The sequence below is a fragment of the Alexandromys fortis genome, unplaced genomic scaffold (genome assembly GCF_014885135.2).
Source record: "Alexandromys fortis isolate MF-2015 unplaced genomic scaffold, M_Fortis_MF-2015_v1.1 scaffold_38, whole genome shotgun sequence".
Lineage (NCBI taxonomy): Eukaryota > Metazoa > Chordata > Mammalia > Rodentia > Cricetidae > Alexandromys > Alexandromys fortis.
In genome coordinates this window covers 9,433,858-9,457,899 of record NW_026067916.1, presented here as the reverse complement: position 1 = coordinate 9,457,899, position 24,042 = coordinate 9,433,858, and the positions used below count along the sequence as shown (strand labels likewise).

At 37.5% G+C, this 24,042-nt stretch overlaps 1 protein-coding gene across 5 annotated transcripts in view; it reads left to right on the top strand.

The window, feature by feature from the left end:
- Cd36 (CD36 molecule (CD36 blood group)) overlaps window positions 1-24,042 on the top strand; it is a 203,043-nt gene that overhangs the window by 55,170 nt on the left and 123,831 nt on the right. For all 5 annotated transcript variants that reach the window (XR_007591253.1, XR_007591252.1, XM_050139816.1 and 2 more), the window contains 10 exons: window positions 576-665; window positions 1,145-1,359; window positions 9,755-9,915; window positions 14,465-14,612; window positions 15,020-15,199; window positions 16,344-16,435; window positions 18,453-18,499; window positions 21,285-21,354; window positions 22,164-22,351; window positions 23,815-23,933. Coding sequence is in view for 3 of the 5 variants with exons in the window: in XM_050139816.1 (XP_049995773.1) it covers window positions 1,240-1,359; window positions 9,755-9,915; window positions 14,465-14,612; window positions 15,020-15,199; window positions 16,344-16,435; window positions 18,453-18,499; window positions 21,285-21,354; window positions 22,164-22,351; window positions 23,815-23,933 (1,125 nt within the window). In the remaining 2 variants the exon portion in view is untranslated. The remainder of the gene's footprint in view (window positions 1-575; window positions 666-1,144; window positions 1,360-9,754; window positions 9,916-14,464; window positions 14,613-15,019; window positions 15,200-16,343; window positions 16,436-18,452; window positions 18,500-21,284; window positions 21,355-22,163; window positions 22,352-23,814; window positions 23,934-24,042) is intronic.

Sequence of the window (24,042 nt, the reverse complement as noted above, 5' to 3'; positions counted from 1 at the left end):
AAAAAAAAAAAAAAAAAAAAAAAAAAAAACAAAAAAAGAAAGGTGAAAGACCATCATAAAACTGTCACTAAACCCAGCTTCCTCCTCAAATATTGATAAAACATGACACCACTTTAATAATTTTGTTGCAGCAGGATCCAGTAAATTGTTTTCTTTCATAGTTGCATGATAAGCACATAAAACATGGTATCACAAGTTAAACTGACTACATAACATACATATTAACAATAATACATTATTTAAAAGAATTGATAAAGATCCATACATAGGGAAAAATGGATGGCACTACAATTGATTATGTAAAAGACTCTTTAAGAGGAACAAAAGGGAAGCCTAATGCTAAATCTACACACAAATAAAATATGTGTGGACTCAAGTTCATTAACCATATTCTACCAAACGTCATTAGTGATTAAATCATAAGTCATATATACTTTTAAAAGTTTATTGAATATTTTCACAAACGTAAATGCCAGAAAAGTGGAATTTTCTTTAACACGTACAACTACATTTAAAAAGATAGTAGTACTAATTTTGTGATAATGCGTTGTTTCTCTGCTTTCTCGTTTTGACAGGTAGCTTCCAAATGCTTTGAAGTTTGATTCTCTCTGAGCCCCACCAGCCTATTTCTTGCAAATAGCCACTGCCGTTTGTTCATGAATAAGGTATGTTCCCGTTGCCTTGATGTTTTGGCAGACAGCAAATATCAGGCCAGCCACATTTGGGTTTCAGGAGGATCCCTGGCAGAATGTTTACAATTCTGTTTGGGTGCAGAATGTTGATAGGCGAGGGAGAGGATAAAGGAGCACCCTATGGTAGGGTGGTAGGGAGCTGGAGAACGAGAATAAGTACACATGGTTCTGCTTAGATAAGATAATAATAAGTTAGTCACCCAGGGAGGAAATTACAAAACAGAAGAATTAGAAAGGGAGTTGGGAAAGCAGTCTCTTTGCTGTTCTGCCTCTAGTGGGATTTTAGGAGCAAGAAGAGGGAGAAGGACATAGAAAACCAGCTTGGTGAGCCAAGCAAAAAATTATTTGTTTCTCGTCAATGGGCAGAATTATCTGTTCTGGTGGCAGGCTTTCTTTGTACTTTGATCTTTTTGTGCTGCTACGTAAGCTCCTGCTTTATGACATTGTCCCAGTGGCAGAATCAGGACACGCAGAAAACACAGTAATCATACCTGGCCGTTGCTGAGAACCCAGTGCTCCACCGCGATTCTTCACCTGCACGAGGAAAATGGGCTGCAATCGGAACTGTGGGCTCATCACCGGAGCTGTCATTGGAGCAGTCCTGGCTGTGTTTGGGGGCGTTCTCATGCCAGTAGGAGACATGCTTATTGAGAAGACCATCAAAAAGGTACAGGCGACCGAGAAAACCTGCTGGGCCTCTGCTTGTTCTATCATGTCTCTGTGGATGTTATCTGGATGCTGGTTTTGTGTTACCTGGCCATGCTGTGCATTCGGTAGGAAGGTGATGAGACCCGCTACAGCCCCACATGACGAAGTATGCCTTGTGAAACATCACAGCAGAATGCAAAATTAGCCTCCCAAAACTCTTATGAGTATAGTGAAAATTGGACACGAATGTATTTCTAAGTTGAAGTATAGAAAATTTTGATAAAACTTCAGGTAACAGTTATATGGTTTAGTAGAAATAATTATCTTAATGTTTGGAGAGTTCACTGTCATGCTTTTGAATAGAAATAGTATATTTTTAAGAACATTATTATAATAGAAGTTGCATCTTTATTAACAATGAGAAAATGTATGTATCTATGTGGGTGTACATGTTAAAAATTTTTATTATTGAATTAGGACCCCGGGAAAACTCCTCTTAAATAGGGAGAATAGTCATTACTAATACATAGAATCAGTGTATACTCACATGAGGATCTGGTTCTCTCGAAAGTTCAGGGAGAATGTTATTATATAGGGCACATCTTGTCATACATCAATAAGGTGGAGTTTTTGCTCAGATTGGAATGATTTAAGAAGATGGATATATTCATCGTCATCTCTCACCCTAGTTTGTTTTACTTAGGTTCACATTCAAAGGAAGTCTCATGAATTGAAGATTCCCCATGTATAACATGGGGAAGCCCATCTACTGTCATCCTGCAGGATAGCTGGAAATTCAAGTGGTGTAAGCAGTTTGGAAATAGTGGTCACAAATGAAATAATGCTCTCTCCATCATAGTGAACGGCGGGGAAAGGACTGTTGCACCTCTCCTGTGCACCTGTCCTGCCCAGAGGTACCCGTGTTCAGTTGAAAAACTGTCAACTAACGGTGGCCAGGCGCCATAGCCAGGAGCCTTGACCTCAGTTCCTAGACTGGGTTGATCCTAGCAACCTAGATAGGCAGTAACTGTACTGCAGCAAGGAGAGTCAGACAAATTAATGTTAATTTCCACTGGAATTTCAATTACTACCAAGACCTTTAGTCTCTCCATCCATTCTTTAATTTTTGGCACTGTGGCAATCCTTGAGATGTCAGCAAATTTCATGTCTATTCACAGGAACATTGGCTTAATGGAATTAACGTAAAAATGAACTTCAATTATAGTTATTCACAAACAGATGTTACTTCTATGAGATTTTGCTTTCTTGTCCTTACAAATGCTAAATCTGTAAGGTGAAAGATTCTCTCCCACTGAGTTCTTTTACTGCCATCTCAGTATGCAGTGTTGAAAGTAAGAATTCCTACATCACACACACACACACACACACACACACACACACAGACACACACACAGTTGCTTGATAACTAATCGATGATGATCTCTTCTTACATTTCTCCAGCTGTTTACATTTAATAAAATGCATGCTATATTTTACAATACAAGTATTGAAATATACATGCTATGTACAAATTATACATAATTTTTTTTTATTGAAACATAGCCTTTTCAATGGCCTCTCCAGTTTTGCTTGGTAATATTATCGATGTAGAATTACAAAGAAGGGTGTGGGTGGGAGAGGAGATGGCACTGCCGCTGCTCTGGCTCTTTCTCTTTGGTCCCTTGTGGTTTCAACCTGGATCATTGCAGAGCATCACCTGTGTCAACACACGGACCAGAACTTTCTTGTGAACAAAAAGTCACAATCTCCCAGGAAACAGCATTATAGACTAACATGGACAATGGCTGAATAGTTCATCTTTTCTCTATGTAGCACAATTAAATCACATAACCTTTCTTGAGTGATACATGAAAGCTAACACCATTTTATATTAAATCTTTAATAATTTGCTCAGAGATCACAAAGAAAACTTAGGAAAAGAGAGTTTTATTTTATTTATAGAATGAATAATTGGGAGCGAGCAAAATAAAACTTTTTCTCAACCAGTATAAGAAATATCTAAGAAAATGGGTGTCTTGTGAAAGAAAATGGACAAAGCTTTGAAAATATAGGGCTAAATTACGTATAATATGAAAAATAAATGTTATGTAGGAAGAAAAAGAATTTTTCATGCAGATTGAAGAAGACACAATGAAATTTTATTTGATTTTGAAGAAGTATTTAATATGAAAAGCCCGTAGAGAATTGTGTTGCAATTTTCAAAAGGACTGATTAACAGCAAGGGAAAGCTGCGGGATGCAGCTGAGTGCACTTAAGAAGGAACAGGTCAAGGTCTCTGTGGAATGCAAGCTAAGAAAGCTAGAAAATCAGGTAGTGGACAGCTCCAGGAAACAGTGCCTTCAGACAGGATAGGCACAGGCACATATGACCTCACAGAGACTGGCAGCGTCAGAAGTCTGCAAATGCTCAAAATAGACAAAACCACAGCCCAGAGAGGAGGGAATGGACACACAGTCCCATCCCTTACACAAAAGCTATTTACAATTGATTTCTGCTGGGGAAGAAAATAAAAAATCACTCTTCTCCAATGGAGTTCACCGAGTATTTAAACTACAAACCAGGATAGCTTCCATGCCAACAAGTAGTTGGCCAAAACAAAATGGACTCAGTGTTTCATTGAGCACTTTTGGTTTGGTCTGGTTTAGGTTTTCTGCTTGGTTTGTCTTATTGTTTTTATTTTGTTTCTTTGTTTCAATTTTCACTTTTTACAAAGAGAGAGAGAGAGAGAGAGAGAGAGAGAGAGAGAGAGAGAGAGAGAGAGAGAATATGAAGTTGAATCCATAGGGTGGGGGATAGGAGGGAAGGCTCTGAGAGAAGTTGGAATTAGGGGAAAGAAAACAATCAAAATATATTGTATAATATTAAAAGATAGAGAATATCGCAGGATTACTAGAATAATAAGAGAGTTGGGGATAATGCAATATACTTAGATTTGTGACATTTTAAACACTATAAAAAAGTAACTAATTGGTGATGTAAAAAACAGTTGGTATTTTATTTTCAGAATAATATAAGAAACACAAGTAACTAAGAGTATTACTAAGAGCTTCCCATACAAAATTGATTTAACTTTCATAAATAAACATGTGGAGATATATATATATATATATATATATATATATATATATATAAAATTTGATCTATTTTTTACAATCTTCTAAATCAACATTTCATCTTAAGTAGTAGATAGGAAAAATTAGAGACTAAGTGATATAACCTTCAATACTATGACCCTAGAATGAATGTGTTTGGGAATTGATAACATGAAATCTTGAAAAGAACAAGGATTGTGGGACAGAACCTCTACACAATGAGATTAAAATTACTTTTATAGAAATGTCTTTATTTACAGGCTCATTATGTTGCTAAAGGACTAAAATGGTAATGCTTTATAAAAATTGGTGGAGTCCTAGATACATTATTATTTTCAATAGGAGGACTAAGTCAGGAGAGAGAGGAATAAATGTGACATTCCATAACATGGCCATCTAATTTGTTGATGGAAATAGATACCCAAAGAGGTGAAAGGCACAGAAGTTTTATAAGTGGCTTGATGTGAACATCAGTCTGTATTCAAAGGTCAGAGTCCTAACAGATTTGATGATTACTGCGAGGTTACAGATAAAACTAAACAAACACATTGCCTTCTAGGGGTTGAGTGTTCAGAGTAGCAGGATTGCTTACTACAGACTTTTGCATAGTCAAAAGCAAGGAGAACGAGAAAGGGAAAAGAAGCTGGGTTTTATGAAGAAACAGGAATAGGGAGTATAATTTATTAGAAGTTAAGAGGAAAGCGGATATAAAGGGAAGCTGAAATGAAACGTTTCCTGGCTGATGAACACTGAATAAGCAGTGGCTAGGGACTGTGCACAAAGCTCTCCTGGTGATGTATTTGCCAAGCAGGCATGAGAACCTGAGCTCAATGCTCAAACCCTTGTAAAATCCCTGCCATGGTAGCTTGTACTTGTAATCTCAGCCATGGAGAGACAGAGACAGATTTCTGGGGAGTTCTGGCCAGCAGTCTAGCCTGAGCTCCAGGTCAAAGAATGATTTCGCCTCACAAAAGAGTGGAGGGCTCCTGAAGACTGAAAAGTGAGATCGATTTCAGGATACCACATGCCAGAGCTCACTATTGTGAAATGAGAGATGTATGTGTAACCTTTCACAAAAGGAGATGGGGTAATATAGTACCCAGGCTCAAAAGGAGATTGCACAAAGCTGGGAATGGAGGGAGAATGGAATCTACCAGGATGATTGATTAAACTGATAAATTTTGGACAATAGTCTATATTTGCATAATATATGGTTGTAGTATTCCTGGAAATTATGAGGTAATTCACACCTTTCCATGGTACGTAAAAGCCCAGTAAAAATGTCTTTAACTACTTTATATGTAAGGATTATTCTCCTATATAAGGGCATGAGATTAAGTAACAGTAGAATAACTAAGTTAAAATAACAGCATACATACCACACATACCTCCATAGAACTATTAACAATGGCTCACAAGCAATGATTTTAGAAACAGAATTCAGCAAATGTAGGTTTCTTTTCTTTTTCATGGTCAATATCATATAGTTCACTTTCCAACTGGGATGAAATCTCTCATTCTAGCTTCTTACATAAATTCTGAAAGGCTAATTTTTGAACCTCTGAAATATTAAATCTTAATGCCTTAATATACATCAATACATTTTATTCCATATTGAATTGATTCTATCCTAATACTAAAGCCATTTGTTCTTCATAGCATAACTGTCACCAATAATCTATTGAATTCTCTTTAACTTTGTAGATATAACACTTATATATTAGAAATTTTATTAGTTTATGTTAATTGTGTGCATAGTAATGAGTTTCTTTATGATATTTTCCTACATATGTAGAATGTATTTTGATCATAGTAACCCCTGATGGTCTTTTTTGTCCCCTCTCAATGATATCTTTTCTCAAACACTATTCCTACCTGGTTTTTTTCATTACCAGTGTTAGGATGAGTTCAATTTGTGTTGTTCACATGAGGACAGGTGGGACTCAATGACCCCACCCCCCCTCCATTCCCAATGAAATTCTGTGCGTCCATCCTTGGACACAGAATATTCAGCCACTAAGACGTCTGATGAGTTCTTGAGTAAAGCATCCACACCGTGGCTGGGAGACAGCGTGTCACCATGCTCCGTCCCTTCCTCCAGTTCCTCCATGCCTTCAGCCCCTTCTTTATGGCTGTTTCTGAGATTTCCAGGGAGCAGCGTGACAGAGATGCCTCTTTCAAGGCTGAGCCAGCACTGAGCGCTCCCTACACTTGCCGCTTTCACCGGTCATGAATCTCTGTAATAACCAGCACCCACTGCCAAAACGAGCTTCTCTGAACAAAGCACTGCCTGATGCTCGTCTATGAGCATGGAGGTGAAGATTAAGAAGACAGTGGAAGGGTGCAAGTTTACTCAGCAAAACAAAAACGGCTCTTAGTGCCTACGACTTGCACAGCCATGAGCATTTGACCAGGTTTACTGGAGGGGAACAGAATTCCCTCCTGGCGAGTGGAGCTACAAATCTGCACAGAATGAGGCTGGTCACTCCCACCACGGCCATCCTACTGCTGAACATACTGTCCTGCTTAGAACAGTACAGGGTGGATGGGAAGTATGGTGACAAAGACAAACATCTGACTTTGAAGGAAGTGTTTCATGCAAACGACGTAAAAATCATCACTGATTAAGTGACAGAGAAAGAAATGTCATGTGGTACTGTAACGGTCACATGACGGCATTGGGTAACGAACAGCTGACCGTAGACTTTGAGCAGCATGGGAAGGAAGGATGGGGAGTTTTGCTCTAACAAGTGGAGTCTGTCTCCACAGGACTAGCGGTCAGCACTTGCCGGGTGGCTTCTGGGTGGTCCATGCCGTTCAGCCCACACTTCTTAGCTGCAATAATTTGTGAGGTGAAAGCAAACCATGTTCAGATGTCATCCATATGTTTTGCTTCTAAATGTGCTTAGTTCATACGGCTCCACATATCTAATCTTTACCTTATGAGGAAACTAAGATATAAATACCTGAAATAATCTGTCTGAATCCACACAGATTTCTAGTATCTAGTTTCTAATATGGTGTCTAGTTTCACTGGGTACTGAGTGTTCTACCCATGCTTCTGCTTTTCATGGGCTCTTTGGGCATGAAGGCGTTTGCTTTAAATTCTGTGCTTCCTCTACTCCGATACAGAAAAACTAAGTTATCTTAATTATTACTTTGACAGTCATGTGAGTGTGACACATACTTTCCTGGCGTTGCCATTCCATTACAAGAATACTCACCCACATAACTATCAAAGTTAGTGTGTACATCTCTGTCTTGGAATGAGATCTCTCTTTCTACCCCGCCTCCCAGCCACAGTCCAGTGGCTGCTCTGTTCACAGAACAAAACAAAATGTACACTCAGAAACCATTTCAAGTTCAGAAGAGTAGAGTGGCTTATTTTCACTAAAGACTGAAATGAATCTGTACTTTTAGTTATACAAGATCACTAACAGCTGTTATGTTGGGCCTTATAAATTTATGACCTGCTGATGCTTGTGTGTGTGAGGGTGTTCTTTTTTCATAGTCTTCTGACATACTTCTGGCATAGTTGAATCAATACAGATTTTAGCTTTGATATTCACCAACACCTTTATTTTAAGAAAGGCAAGTATTCTTTGTTTTGTAAGTCTGTCCTAATCCTGGGCTATTATTGTGGAAGTCTACATTTTGGCAGCATATCTTTCTTTAAAGGGTACTTTAACAGAAAAGAACTGGAAATCTGAACATCACGCGAGCAGCTCACCTGCCTACACCACTACCGAGCAGCCCTTGTTCAAGTGTGCTTGGGACACACCACTATAGTTTCAAACCCATCCTAGTCTATTGCCTCCTTCTGCTCTCTGAACCCCCATTATCCTCTGCATGAAGCAATATGATTCCCAAAGACATGAAACTTGATTTCACATCCACCATCTTTGAGCAGAACATGACCAGGGTGTGTGTGTGTGGGGGGGGGGATTTAGTAACAGTATGAAGCAAAAGAGGGCTGGTGGAAGGGTCAGTGATGCGGATTTCCTCAGGCACTGTGATACTGCTTGCCTGGGCTGCACTTGTGACAGCCACCTGCTTTCTCAGAGGTTCAACCTCAAATGCACACTACTGCTTCTTACCCTTTCCTGACCCAGTCATTCAGTGAACTGATATTTCCAGGTGAAGAAAGAAAAGTGGGTTATGTTGTCCCTGTGTTCATTGATTCCAGTAGGCTAAATTTTGTGAAATATGTTCCTTCCTTTTCTCCTTACACACTCTTGGACCTAGGCATTCTTTTCAAATCACTTAACTGGAATTTCTACCAGCTACAAACTCTCTTTGTTTGCACTAGTTACTATGACTTTGCGGACTTCCTGTTCAGAGAATGACTGCCCTGGACAGCAGCTGGGCTAGCATCTATGGTAACTCTCTTACCGAGCAGACAATGAGATGGGCCCTCAGGGGCTTTGTGGCTTCCCACTTGGTCTCAAATCTAAACAGGAGGCAGCTCGTAACAGTCTCAGTTCCTTTGCTGTATATTTTCTTCTTGTGTATTTCCACCACAACTCATATACCTGATTTCTAATGTGCATCATGCCACACACAGACCGACAGACAGACAGGCATGCATGCAGACGCACACACACACACACACACACACACACACACACACTATTCCTCCTTCATCTTGTTCTTTTCTTTGAAAATTAGTAGTACAATGATAAATTAAGCAGTTATATCTTTTGGAAACAGAATCAGGCATACCTGCAAACATATAGTGGTTTCCAGGGGTCATGTTGAATGGGATTCCAAAGAGGAAAATTTATACTTATGTAATTCATCATGAGCATTTATGGTCTCCATTTAACAAAGATTAGTCCCAATCCCTTGAATTGCCCAACTTGGGAAGAAGGATGGGTTTTAGTGCTATTGCTGTGTAAATCTCCCAATAATAATTAAGTTTTCTCTCAGCATTTGTCCTTTGTGTCTCACTAACACTGCTCCTCAAGGTTAGAAGACGATACCTGGCCAAGCGTCTTCGGTGTGATAATTTTTAGAATTAGCTTAATTTCCTGTTTTGTTGACTAAGGAAATGTTGCCACAGGTTCACTTGAAAGCTTCCCTTAGAAAGCGACAGGATGGCTTTGCCATTCTCACACAGATTCTCTGTATAAACTTTAACCAAGAGAAGGTGCTTTGTGGGGACAACATTCCTGCTTTAAGTGTGTGACCAAGTTACACAAGTTCTCACAAGTTGTTCCTTTTATTCTAAGTATAACAAGGTCTTAGAAGTGTCCATGTTCATTGTAAAGAAACAACCCAAACTTGTTTTATTTCCCACAGGAAGTTGTCCTTGAAGAAGGAACAATTGCTTACAAAAACTGGGTTAAAACAGGCACCACTGTGTACAGACAGTTTTGGATCTTTGATGTGCAAAATCCAGATGATGTGGCAACGAACAGTGACAAAATCAAAGTGAAACAGAGAGGTCCTTACACATACAGGTGAGCGAATTCTTGAGACTGAGTAGTGTTCTCACCTCATTTCTGAGAAGTTCTCCTCCCAAGGAGCTCCATTGTATCGAAATGCATTGCCTTTCTTGCCATTAGCTTACTTTTTACCTTACCTGTAAATGGATCTTTTATCTATAGGTTTAACAACTCCTCAGGTTGCTATACATATATGGCATTCAAATGTTACCAGATTTTAATTGTGCAGAAAAAAAGTATAGAATTTACTATCAACATAAAGCTATGAAATAACTGTCCTCAACAACTCACAGATGTTTTGTTTGACATTTTTGCCATGTTCCTAACTTCATAGTAAGCATGTTGAAAGTTTTAAGTATACAAGATAAACATCGTAAAATGAAATAAGAATCTTACAACTGTGATTGCCAAGGCGTGGCTCTCGGCTGGGGACAATGGCAATAACACCAACCTCTACGCCAAGGGAGTCAAAGACTCTGCCTGTAGGTTTTAAACTCGCCTGTGTGTTTCAGATAAAGACTGTACTTTGAGAACTATAAGCTAAAATGATTTTGCATAATGGTAGTTCCTGTAAGTGCTGAGGTCATCTAGGTGTTGAGATTTACATAGCAATTTAAACCTATTTTCTCATTATCTTAAGTGTTCTAAGGGTTGGTTTAATAAGATTATAAATAGAATCTTAAATGAATGAGTCTAGGAGAGATAATCAGTCAGAAACTATCACTGTATGAAGAAGAAAACAAAGCAGACAGTGAAAACAGAAGATATTTGTCCACATTCACAGATATAGGTTTTCTGCATACATGTTCTTCTGTTAAAATCATAGATCCTCTTCTTTTTAACTCTCAAAGCTGTCAAAGGCACTGAAAAAACTAACCTAGCTGTGAATTAGGAATAACTTTATTTTCCCATGAGAACACTGTTAAGTATTTTGTATCATTCTTCATGCATTCATGTGATTTCCTCTCAAGAAGAAGCACAACTACTTATGTGTTCTAGGAGACCGCTAGTTAGTGCCCAGCTGATCAGCCCCGAAATAATCACACAGAAACCATATCATTTGCAATACTGATTGGTCAATAGCTTAAGAGTATTTCTGACTAACTCTTATATCCTAACCTAACCCATCTCCATTAATCTGTGTATCACCATGTGGCTGTGGCTTGCTGGGTAAAGTTCTGTCCTGAGTGTCTTTCTCAAGAGCTACATGGCTACTCACTGACTGTGCCTTCTTTCTTCCAACATTCAGTTTAGTTTTCCCTGCCTAGCTAAGTTCTGCCTTGCTATGGGCCAACCAGTTTCTTAATTCATTAACCAATAAAAGCAACACAAATACAGAAAGACTTTCCACGCCACTTATATAACATGATTAAATTATATCCATATTATTGTATTCCTAATTATCTTTATAATCCACAGTTGTAGTTCCTAAGCATTTTGTACATTATGTCATTGTCCACTTTTTTTTTATCCCTTTTAAAGCATGTTTCTGGATTAACATCTGACCCTCTAAATTATGAAGACAAAGCAGTAGTTGTTGTGAAGGTCATGCCTACTATACCAACATACAATCTATGGGCTAAAATGCTTTAATAGTTTTCCCTTTAGTGCAAAAATCACCAATTGGTGTAGGATGTGTTGCTTTCATTGACTGAAGAAAGAGACTATGTTGGCCTTTTGATAGGGCAGAAACTTAGGTAGGCAGAAAAGACCGAACTGGATGCTAGGAAGAAGAGCAGAGTCAAGCAGATGCCATGCTTCTCCTGCCCAAGACAGACATTGGTTAGACTCAGGCCGGTAAGTCAGGACCTCGTGGTGAATACAGATTTAATAGAAATAGGTTAATCAAGATGTGAGAGTTAGTCAATAAGAGGCTAGAGCTAATGGGCTAGGCAGTAATTTAATTAATACAATTTCTGTGTCGTTATTTTGGGGTTAAGCTAGCCAGTCGGTGGGACGCAGCCTGTCCTCCTTACTTCAACCGATTCACAATTTGACCAAAGAAGATTGTTTTTATAACTACAAAGAAAATATTTTATATTATAGCACTTATTAGGAAACTATGAATATCTAAATTCTAAGAAATGTGATGATATCTATGTTTGTATGTATGGTATCTAAGTTTGTATCTATGAAATCTGTAATCCATGAAAAGACTAGAAATAAAGTCTAAAATATATGCCTAAAATGACCAAGTGTGAGAAGAGAATAGATAATAGAATTTAAGAAATTTTCATATCATTTTTGTTGGTGTTGTTTAGAGATAATGATTCTCTGTTTGTTTTTTTTAAAATTTTTATTTGTTTAGCAATAATTATTTTCACCTTTAAGGGTTTTGTGGGTCTACAAAGAAGTGTAATCATAGCAATTAAGCCTAGTTACGTTCTCCTAGAAAGCATATGTGTGTCTATCCTATAGTCTAGCTCCTACATATAACTTAAAGGGGATAAATTAGGTACATCTTTTTTGTTTGTCAAGGCAACAGTGAAGGTTGGCAAGGAGTAGGATTTATAGATACAATTTGCAGACAGCAAGCTCTCCTTTGTATGGCAATTTCAAATTGGCCTTGATGAAGAATGAGTCACCTTGTCTCATGGCATCAACAAAACGGAATTTCTTTAGCTTAGCTGGCTTAGGATCTTTGAAATAAGTGGAGGATAAGTAACTGCTTTTAAAAAAAAATGTTACTATTTTGAAGGTTTTCTATATGTCAGGTGAAATCACGCCTGGCTCTAAATTCATTTTAAATTGACGCTGGAAAGAAATATGCCTCCTAAAACAGAACTACTGGTTGATTTGGCGAAGAAGTGCTAGAATAATGGGGAAGCATTGATTGATAATATAAGACATGGTCAAAGCATAAAATTACCTGGTTTAATATCGTAATTATACCCCAACCTGCCATGACTCTGATTACTATAGTCCCTTTGGTTATTTTAAATTTATCTATTCTTTGACAAAAATACTAATGAAGGCATCAAGTAAACATCTTTGGTAACTTATTTCCCTTAATCTTATTAACTAATACATTCCAAGGTTTCCTTTTTAATTGAAAAAGAGAGTGATTATGTTCTTTCAAAAGAACTTTTCTTAGAGGAGACAATATTTTACTGATTTTTCTCTTACTGAGTGCCATCTACTGGATTGAAGTTGTAAGTATTACTAAAGGGAAAAAATACCCAAAATTATTCAGGTTTTGTTTCACTTAGTCATAACTGCATCAAAGTTTCTGCAATTCCTGTAGGCTTGCTTGATTTATTATTAACATGTACCTTAATTTTAAAATAGTTATTTTAGGACAAAATAATTATTAGGAATTTAGTGCTTGAGAAGTTTCAGATTTTCTTAGGTTGCTTAAGTATCTCACTTAACAGAGAATAAACAATAAAGGTATCACTATTAAAATAGGTTCCTATTTTTACTTAAACCACGTTTAGAAGTAATATGGCCATTACCTTGCTTATTCATGGAGAAGCTAGAGTCAAGTGTGATGGTTTATCTTTGTAACTACAGCACTGGAAAGGTCGGCATATAAATAATTTATGTCCTTCCCGTCCAACATAGTTCAAGGCCAGCTGAGCTGAAACATGCCAAGAAGTAAAAAACAAAAACAAAAATACTGAAAATACCCAAAGTCACAATGTGCATGGAGACCCATGATTTATATTACACAGGAATTCACATTTCATATCAAACCTGTAGGCTCATGCTTGCTTCAGTCTTTACAGTAGTTATAACTCTCCTCATTTACTTGGCATCCAAATATAGAAAAGTGTTCTGGGGATGTCTGCCTTATTTTACTTTAATGGATAGCTTGTACCAACAAAGTGATTTTTTCTACAAAGCATTATCTTTTAAGACAGTCATGAAAATATTGCAACTGTTGAGCCAAGAGATTAGAAATAAGAACTCAAGAGATAAAACGAAGGAATAGAATTAGTTCTGGACCCCTTTAAATAGACTCTGTTGCTCCTTGTTGCTTTCACAAATGAACTTACAGCGTGAGTGTTGGATAGACTACACACTTTAAGAGGTCTGTCTAATATGAAAAATACAGTCCTTACCCTCAGAATAAAGACCACTATTTAATTATATAACCCTTTTATTTTTAAAATCTCATTTTTGCTTTTATTACCACCAGCTGTTTTTCTCTCACTCCATAATTAAACAAAGCTCAAACACTTGAATTTCTCAAACCACATCATCATCATCTTCAGTATTTTGAACTTGCTACTTTTAGTTCTTTTTATGTACATTTCTATTAATTTGGACCATCACATAGAATTATTACCAAAATGTCTTCAACCCATTCCACTTTGATTTCCCAAGACCATCATCTATTTTAACCTAGTCCTTCTCCACTTTCCTATTCCCAGGTTTAAGACCCTTTCTGATTAGACTTCCAGAGATGCAGTGTTAAATAGTTATTTACCTTTGTAATTCTGTGAGTTGGTGTAAATTGCTCTGGGTTAAAGTAGTTGTTGAATGAATAGAGACATTTGATATCTAGTGGTCACAGAGTACATTGATTTCTCCCCATTTTGTTGGTTTCTCTTTATTTCAGAGTTCGTTACCTAGCCAAGGAGAATATAACTCAGAACAGTGAGGACAACACTGTCTCTTTTGTACAGCCCAACGGAGCAGTCTTTGAGCCTTCGCTGTCTGTCGGAACAGAGAATGACACCTTCACAGTTCTAAATCTGGCTGTGGCAGTGAGTGTATAGCTACCGTATAGAAGAGAGTGCAGACCCTGTCACACACAGTACATCTCATAATGACCTTCATCACTTGGCTTTAGCTATCTTATCACTTATAAAAAGAATGAGTTTATTTTATTTTGTCAACTAGAAAAATGACACAGTCACAATAATCGACTTAAGTATCATTTAAAAACAGCTCTTAATGTGAATGTCTTCCTGTGGCTAGAAATTATTCAGAAAAAAAATGTAATCATGACAGAATTAGAAAAATGACACAAATTATAACTTTTGTCTAGACAGAATTTGACAGATTTTTGAAGTCTTTGTTGTATTTTAATTAAATTTAATTGTTATCTTTCGTCCACTTATTTAAGAAATGGCATATACCGATTTCTCAAACAGTGATCTATGTTTTGTAGGCTGCGCCACATATCTATACAAACTCGTTTGTTCAAGTTGTGCTCAATTCACTTATCAAAAAGTCCAAGTCTTCCATGTTCCAAAATAGAACCTTGAAAGAACTGCTGTGGGGTTACAAGGATCCATTTCTGAGTTTGGTTCCATATCCTATTTCTACCACAGTTGGTGTGTTTTATCCTGTAAGTATCAAATATATATGAGTACATTGTTATCTTTTAATTATGGAAATAAAATGACATTAGGGAAAATTTATAGTTTTTCATATGAGCCTTATTAGTTAATCTGAGAATATATAATTAATTCATTTTAAAGTCTCAACCTTATATGCCATAAGTTTTGCTAGTAAAAAATTATTCAATGAGTTTGACTAAACTCATCTTAATTTAAAAATTAATCAAATTTTGATTCTTAAAAACAACTGAAAATTTATTTGTAAATCTTTGTATGTTGTGTTTAATTTTAATTATTGGTTCTGAAGAATCAAGGTTAATATTATGTTTTTGTTTTAAAATTCAAACATATTGATTATCTCCTTCCTCATTTTTTAGACCGTTAAATTTTTAAAGGACTAAAAACTACTGTGAATTTCTACTTGAGATATTCAGCAAGCTTCACTTACTGAGGCTCGTGCCTCAGTTTCACAGAACAGTGATTAGTGATAAAGAAGGTGTACCTTCCTGCTGTATGTAATTGTATGTAGCTACAGCTCTAAGTTCTGAGTTACAAGTATGACGCCAATCAAATGTCTGCTTTGACTGCTATATCATTGGACACTGTATAGAAATATTACTTGGGTTTTCCATTTCCTTATTGTTAGTGTTTCAGGTTATACAGATATATACTAGTTAAATATTAATTGGGAACCCTGAAGGAATTATTTTCAATTATTATTTGAACCAAATTATCACAGCACTTTCTTTGGCTAACAGAATCCTTAATTTTGCTTGAGTAATCTTCTTCCTATTAACAATTTGAAAATTTAGAATACTTTTAGAAATCTTTTGTTATTCTCGTAAGTTTAGCTCAACGTGTCCTCACCAGAAAATGCTAGGGACAGTGAAGAACACTAGCTCTGGTTGCTCCACGGCAGTGCTGGAGCCTGGTGCCCTTCAGTGTCTGTTAGTTATTTTTCTTATATTTTATCTCAGCACCTTGCAGTTATTGCTAGGCAACTTTTATATTGTACTATTAAAATATTTAACAATATAAAATGATGGTGAATGGCCCCTAAATGAGAAATGTGAAAGGGAGTTAGATGCACATGTTGTGACACATTAAATAAGACTTGATCTATGAGTGATTTTTTTTGTTTCTATTTTTCAGTACAATGATACTGTAGATGGAGTTTACAAAGTTTTCAATGGAAAGGATAACATAAGCAAAGTTGCCATAATTGATTCTTACAAGGGAAAAAGGTAGTAACGCTGTTTTTATTATATGTGTTTGTGTGTCTATGTGTCTGTGTGTGTGTCAGAGAGAGAGAGGAAAGGAGGGAGGAAGGGAGAGAGGGAGGGGGGGGGGGGGGGGGGGGGGGAGGGAGGAAGATAGATTAGGTTGTTCTTCAGAACTGTTAGTATTATTTTACTACTACTGCTATGTCAGCATCATCAGTCTATGAAACAGATGTGGCTATGGAGCATCCTGGGCAATTGTGATATAGGCATTAAACCATTCTTCACGCCACTTTCTTGTTCTTACAGTCTGACTGACATTCAGCAGCACCAACACATGAAAAGTTTGCCTTTATTCATTCCTTCTCTTAGACAAAGAGATGCAGTGTTAATTTTTATCTCTTTGGCATGTCTAGCATTACAGCGAGCCCATACAATTAAGTAATAACCAATTAAGACATCAATACAATCTATGAGGTAGGCAAATAGATCTTTCCATGCCTTTTTAAATGAGCATATGAAATAAAATTTGTACACTGCAGTGTTATGTTTTAAATGATTCCAAACAGGAAAATGCTTAATGAATCCAAGCACTTTTACAATTTCCCTGCCGTGCCAATATTTTTTCTACTGATAGAAAATGGAATTCGCATTTCAATAGAGTAATAAATCTCACAGTGTCTCACCTTTGGAAAAGTGAAAGAACAAAATAGGTTCATGATGCCATACTTTACTTTCTCACAGTTTCTGACAGTTCATTTGAAACATTTTTTTATTATTTATTTCTGTAAAATATAAAGAAGCCAAATAAGTCCCGTGAGAAAAAAAAAACTTTTTTTTCTATGTATGCAATAATTCCATGAAGACCACTAAAGGTAGATTAAAATTGTAAATGATTTTCTTAACAGACATAACTATTACATCCACCTGTTCCCTTACATAACTCTAACATCCAATGAGTAAGTGTTTCCTGGAGTATGCTTTTGCTTCTAAAGAAGAAAGAAGTTCACACTCACATGGTTTTATACAGAAGTCTGGTGGAGAAAAACAATTCTATGTGTTTCCTTCTCGGTTCATCATATAAAAGCTTGCATGTTGAACATTGCTCATACTTCCTGGGTTTCAGACTGTAGATTGGGGTTGAAAAGTGTTGTCCAATCATGGGGGGGGGGCGTTGTTAGAACTAAAGGTGGTTGATCCGTGAAGATGTCAGATTACTCATTGCTTTAACCCCTTGTGCCCAGCCTGAGTATGATTGGCAGCACTTCCTTTGAAAACGTAAGCCACAGTGTATCTTGAAATCCTGGTAGACTAGCTGTGTTAGAGGAGTAGACAGCACTAGCTTTTCTCACACTCAGAATGGTAGGAGAAGATTCATGGAGATTTAATTCTATTGCTTTTAATCACACACACACACACACACACGTTAGATAAATTAGATAATAAAAGAGAAATAGGTTCTATATCATTCTAATACTGGTACCTGGTAATGCCAAAGTGGGGAGAATGTAAAACCTGCAAAAAGCACAATGCAGAAAAGGAAAAGATTAAATATTTACATATTTAAAACCATATGCATCCAAACAGGTGCTATTCCTCTTTCTTCCTTTTTTCTCCCCCTTCTATATCAGGGTGAGCTTATGTCAGGAACTTCCTCAACAATTTGAAGTATGAACAAGTGGACAGACTACTACATAGTGCATTTCTCCCAGGGGAACAAATTCCTGAGTAGAGAACTACACTCCTCTCGTTTTCTTGCAGAACTGTGTCAATCCGAGTGGTTTCTATTGAACTTGGCACTTAGCAGCTTGTGTTTTAGATCCGTCCTGTTAAGGTTCCCAGTACTTCCTTTATTGCAATAAGATTAGAGGATCAAACAATCGTGGACTGAACGGTGTGGAGTTTTTATTAAATCCTAGCTGTCATCACCTCTATTCGTCATTACGTTGATGAAAGTAGTGTTTCAAAGAAGAAAGCATGGTGTGAACATGGTGTTCTTGAAATGGGAGTGTTTGCTCATCTTATTTCTTTTATTCCTAAGGAATTTGTCCTATTGGCCAAGTTATTGCGACATGATTAATGGCACAGGTAAGAACCTTTGTTGTAATAACCAAACTGAGAAAAATCTCACCTTCTCCCACAAGTCTACATCACTCCCAGCCAAAGGGATTCTGATGGTTGAAGGACAGTATTTATCAAACACCATATTTGGGAGTATTTATCTTTGGGCAGACTCAGAAAGGGGCTATCTTCTTAAAGTGACAGAACTTTTAGATTAACCACAGATCAGTCTTGTTTCATTGCTAGAAAAGTTTTGTAAAAACGCTGCTTTGTAAAAATATCGCACTTAGTAAGCTGGTGCCCAGCAAGTAGTTAAAAACAAATGTAGAGGTATAATTAATAGTTGGTGCTATCTCGATATTAGATTGATAACTTAGATGTGAAAAGATATCCTTTCAAAAAGGAAAACATAACACCAATGCAGAGCTGAGATGGAGGTGGTAAGATTGTAGAACAGATGCAACCTAATTTGGACAAGTTGGTTAGAATGGGCAAAAAGCAAAAATGAAGCAAAATTAGATGTCTACTATCTGTGAAGAATATATGTTGAAATGTGTTCTCTAAATTAGATTTAACATGCAAAGAAACAGATGAAATCTTTGATTTAAGATATAGGTAGGTTGGGCTTCTTATTGTCCTCAAAGAAATGCACAGTACACACTGTCCATTCGTGAAAGAAAAATGATTGTACAATACAATGGTAATCAAATATCATGAAGTAATTCAAGTCAAAGATAAGCTTCTCATCACTATGAGGCACATGCCTAATGTTTACGAAGTAGATGAGGAAATACTTAATGGGGAAACGAAATAATGAAGATAATGAAACTTAAATAAAGGAAACACGGGGGCTGTTTACCTTTTCCAAGGCGTAATTGAGATTTGCGAGTTTATTTCATTCTATCCTGTCTCATAGGGTGAAAAAGGTAGGACAAAGCCATTAATGTTTTCCAAGGCCCTTCTCCAAATAAATTTTCAAGGATTTCAACACTTTCATAGTTTCATAAACCTAATAATCTTTAGACAAAGAGAAATACACTATGCTCTTCTTAAACAGTCAGGAATGCTCTGTGTATGAGAGAAAAAAAATCATTAAGGACTCTGTTTGAAACTAAAATTGATTTAACTAATGAAGACAGAGCTTTGGGAGTTTAGTCATGGCGCTGATAAGAACATCAGGCATGAAGCTGGGAATATAGAAGCAGACTAAAGAAGTAAAAATGCGCAGAAATAGAGATGAGTGGACAAGGAAAGATCCATGTGAGAGGAACACTTGAAATGGGACCAGGAGGGAGAAAATGGCCACCGGAACAAAGATGCCAACGTGTGCCTATCGTGATCTAAAGCTGCATCCTCCTGCAGTTTGGAGCACATCCTTTCACAGGATGGATGCACCTTGAGAATGTTTCCTCTCAGAAAAGCAACTCTCTAGTACAAGAACCTTGAGGGGTCCTCAGAGACCATGGGAAAACAAACAAACATATGAACACAGTTGAAATGGTGAGCCGTACTTGTAATTCTGCATCTGGGAAAGTTGAGAGGAGTGGATCCCTGGAACTCACTGGCTGGCATGCCCAGTCTATCCAGTAAGCTTCAGGTCCCAGTAAGAGACCTTGGTTCAACAATGAAGATGCCAATATATCATAGGAACGGTCTCTAAGTGACTTACTAATATTCTTTTCCTTTCACCCTCTTGAGCTAAGCCCAACAGTTCAAATCATGTCTTCCATGCTCCTACCAATATGGCCCATTAAGCCCTACTTAAAACATTCCACTGCTTTTCTAAGCCAAAGTCCCAAACTCCACATTTTGTCAAGAAGCAGCATAGTCAGGTCTGTCGAAGCAATACCAATTCCTGATACCAACTCTGTCTTAGTCATTATTCTATTGCTGTGAACAGGCAGCAGGGTCATGACAACTCTTATAAAGGAAACTATTTATGTGGGGCTGGCTTATAATTTCAGACGTTTAGTCCAGTGTCACCATGGAGGGGCACATGACTGCATACAGGCAAACATAATTTTGAAAAAAATAGAATTCTACATTCTGAACTACAGGGAGCAGTATGAGTGAGCCACTGGGCCTGGTTTTGGTTCTTGAGACCTGAAAACCCACCCTCAGAGGTATATTTCCTCCAGCAATGCCACACCTACTCCAACAATCCCTACTCCTAATCCCTCCCACATAGAGCCATTCCCTGATGACTAAGCATTCAAATTTAAGCATGTAGGGACTTTTGTTTGTTTATTCAGGGTTATATTTGTTGTTTGCTTGGGATAGGGTTTCTCTGTGTAGCTTTGCCCGTCCTCGAACTCACTCTTTAAACCAGGCTGGACTTCACTTCACAGAGATATTTCTGTGTTTGCTGGGATTAAAGGTATGCGCCACTACTACCCAGCTAAGGGGCCACTCTCATTCAAACCACCACACTCCTTGCAGACAGACTCGTGGGCCAATATGATCTAGGCTACTCTTCAATGGAGACTTCCCACTCACAGCACTCTAGGCTTCATCAAATTGACAAAGATGGCTGTCACATCCGTTGTGATTGAAATGTGCTCTAAGCATGCGTTACCTTGACAATGAAAGATATTTGATTATGTGTTTAAGACAATAATATGTATGTGCTTGAATAAATGAAATATAATTTTTTATTTTCTGAAGACAGCTAACCCACTGGTAACTTTAAAATCGTATATACAATTCATGTTTTATTTTTCCTGACTACACTGGAAAGAGTGATTTCTAGACTTTGCTAGGCTTCACATCACATAAAAAAAAAAAAGCTTGTCATTGGCTTGATTTCTAACAGACGCAGCGTCTTTCCCACCTTTTGTTGAGAAGTCTCGGGTGCTGCGGTTTTTCTCCTCTGACATTTGCAGGTAAGTTTCTGGAAGGCAAACATTAGACTTCTCCATTCCAGCCTTAAAAAAAGATGGACAAATATTTTTCTTGATTTTTTAAGATTCATTTGTTACAAGGCTGTGTCAATGATTCCCACAGCAAAGTTGTTTTTAAACTTGAGGGTATTAGGATATACCCATGAGTACTAGACCCCACCCAACTACCCCGATCCTCAGTCCTTTCGCTGAAGAAGAGACTACAGTCAATCTTTAGACCCCTCAGAATGTATAAAGCTTCTGAGAACAGGGCTGCTTCATATAGGCTTGGCTGGGGGTCAGAGAGAATAGCTAATTATCTGTGACACTCTGAACAAGGCATGGAGGGCAGGGGCTGAACGGTAGAGATCTGTTCCATGCACACACCCCACCAGGTGAGCAGCTCTTCCTCTAAGCTCTTTTTGAGCGATGGAAATTTCATTTAAATTGAGCACAAATAAAGAATTTGAATAAGTCAAATACATGTTTGTTGCATAGAAGAATTTAACTATGGGAAGCATCTCTGATATTTATTCCCTGTAACAGTTCACATATAAACCTGACCCTAGAAGATTTTTAAGAACTAAAGAATTCCTGTTTTATACTCATGATTTTAAACATGGTATGTTGTAAATTGTAAAACCATAAAAAAAGGAAATCAATATTTTTTTCTAAGAATAATTCCATCAGGAATGTGTGACTGCTTTCTAAGTTAAACCAAGAATATAAACTAGATTTAAGAAATAGAATCAGATCTGCAGAATGGGATTCTGGATCATAGGATGAAACTCTTTCTTCAAATATCCATGTAGGTCCATCTACGCCGTGTTTGGGTCTGACGTTGACCTTAAAGGAATCCCCGTGTACAGATTTGTTCTTCCAGCCAAGGCCTTTGCATCGCCGCTCCAGAATCCAGACAATCACTGTTTCTGCACTGAAACTGTCATCTCAAACAACTGTACATCATATGGTGTGCTAGACATTAGCAAATGTAAAGAAGGTATAAAGATTGCTCATTATCAAAGCTCCTGAACATTTTTTTTTATTTAATAATGTTTGGGAGTTTAATTCATAAGTTGTAACATACAAAAATTAGATAGAGCTAATACATAATACATTGTATTATGAAAATAAGCCATATTCAGGAAGCTATATATCACCAACTTTCTCATATATGCAGAATATAGAGTTAAATCGCCCCTTCTCCTGTGTGTGTCTGTGTCTCTGGCTGTGCATTATCTGTGTGTGTCTCTGTGTGTGTGTGTGGCTGTGCATTGTGTGTGTGTCTCTGTGTGTGTGTGTGTGGCTGTGCATCGTGTGTGTCTGTGTGTGTGTGTGTGTGGCTGTGCATTATCTGTGTGTGTCTCTGTGTGTGTGTGTGGCTGTGCATTGTGTGTGTGTCTGTGTGTGTGTGTGGCTGTGCATCGTGTGTGTCTCTGTGTGTGTGTGTGGCTGTGCATTGTGTGTGTGTCTCTGTGTGTGTGTGTGTGTGTGTGTGGCTGTACATTGTGTGTTTGTCTGTGTGTGTGTCTATGTGTGTCTGTGTTGTGTCTGTGTGTGTGTGGCTGCACATTGTGTGTATGTGTCTGTGCATCGTGTATGTGTGCAGTTTTGAAAGTGTAATGGACACCATACTAAAGAAGGTGGGAAAGACAGAAAGAAATTCCGGGGACGAGAAAGCTTGAATGAGGGCTGCTAGGTAGGCAGAAGAATCCAGAGACAGGAGATGGATGAATAAGACTGTATCCTGACAAACACCCATAATTCACTTTTTATTGAAGATTTAAAATAAAACAATGGTAAGAGAAGGTAACCTTCGATGGCAGTGGATTTCATGCCTTTATAAGTTATTTCTAGGCTTCTGGAATGTTTCGGTATTGCAAAATTGGTTATTAGGAAAACCACAATGCTACTATACCATGTTGTTTTGATGGTTAGGGAAAAGTGAAAATTCCCAGGATACATCAAGCCCCCTAACCATCTGCAATGGTTGTAGCTTTTGCCCTTGGAAAACAGAGACTAAAATTAAATACGCTTTCACTGTGTCCCTAAAGAAAGAAGTGAAAAGCTGTCATGCATGTCTTGTTCACACTCTGTAGTACAGTGAGGCTAGAGAAAGAGCAAACCAGAGAGACAGGCAGTGCTGCCATAGCATCGTTGGAGTCTGAGAACATGGACCAAGTCCATATGAACGTCGGTCTAATTTGGTTCAGTGGTGAACATTTGAATTCTGGAATTTAGTGTGTGAAGAAGCAGACATCAACTGGCTACTTAATGAGATATCACAAATTTTACGTTGTTTTGCATAATAATGACCAGATGCAATACTCTTGCCTCAGCATTTCAAAATCAAACGATATAGTAACCTATAAAAGCTTTATGCACTAGCAAGTATTTTAAACAACATATAAATATATATATATAGAAACCTATTTCTAATTGTCTCTTAAAATGTGTCTCCAGGAAAACCTGTGTACATATCCCTTCCACATTTCCTGCATGCAAGCCCTGATATTTCAGAACCTATCGAAGGATTAAGTCCAAATGAAGAAGAGCATAGGACATACTTGGATGTGGAACCTGTAAGCCATTGTCTAATTGATCTGATTTGGATACTAGTCTAAAAATTTTAAGAAAATAAATTGTCTCATAATCTTGAATCATATCCGTAAGATCACTGGAACTGCCAAT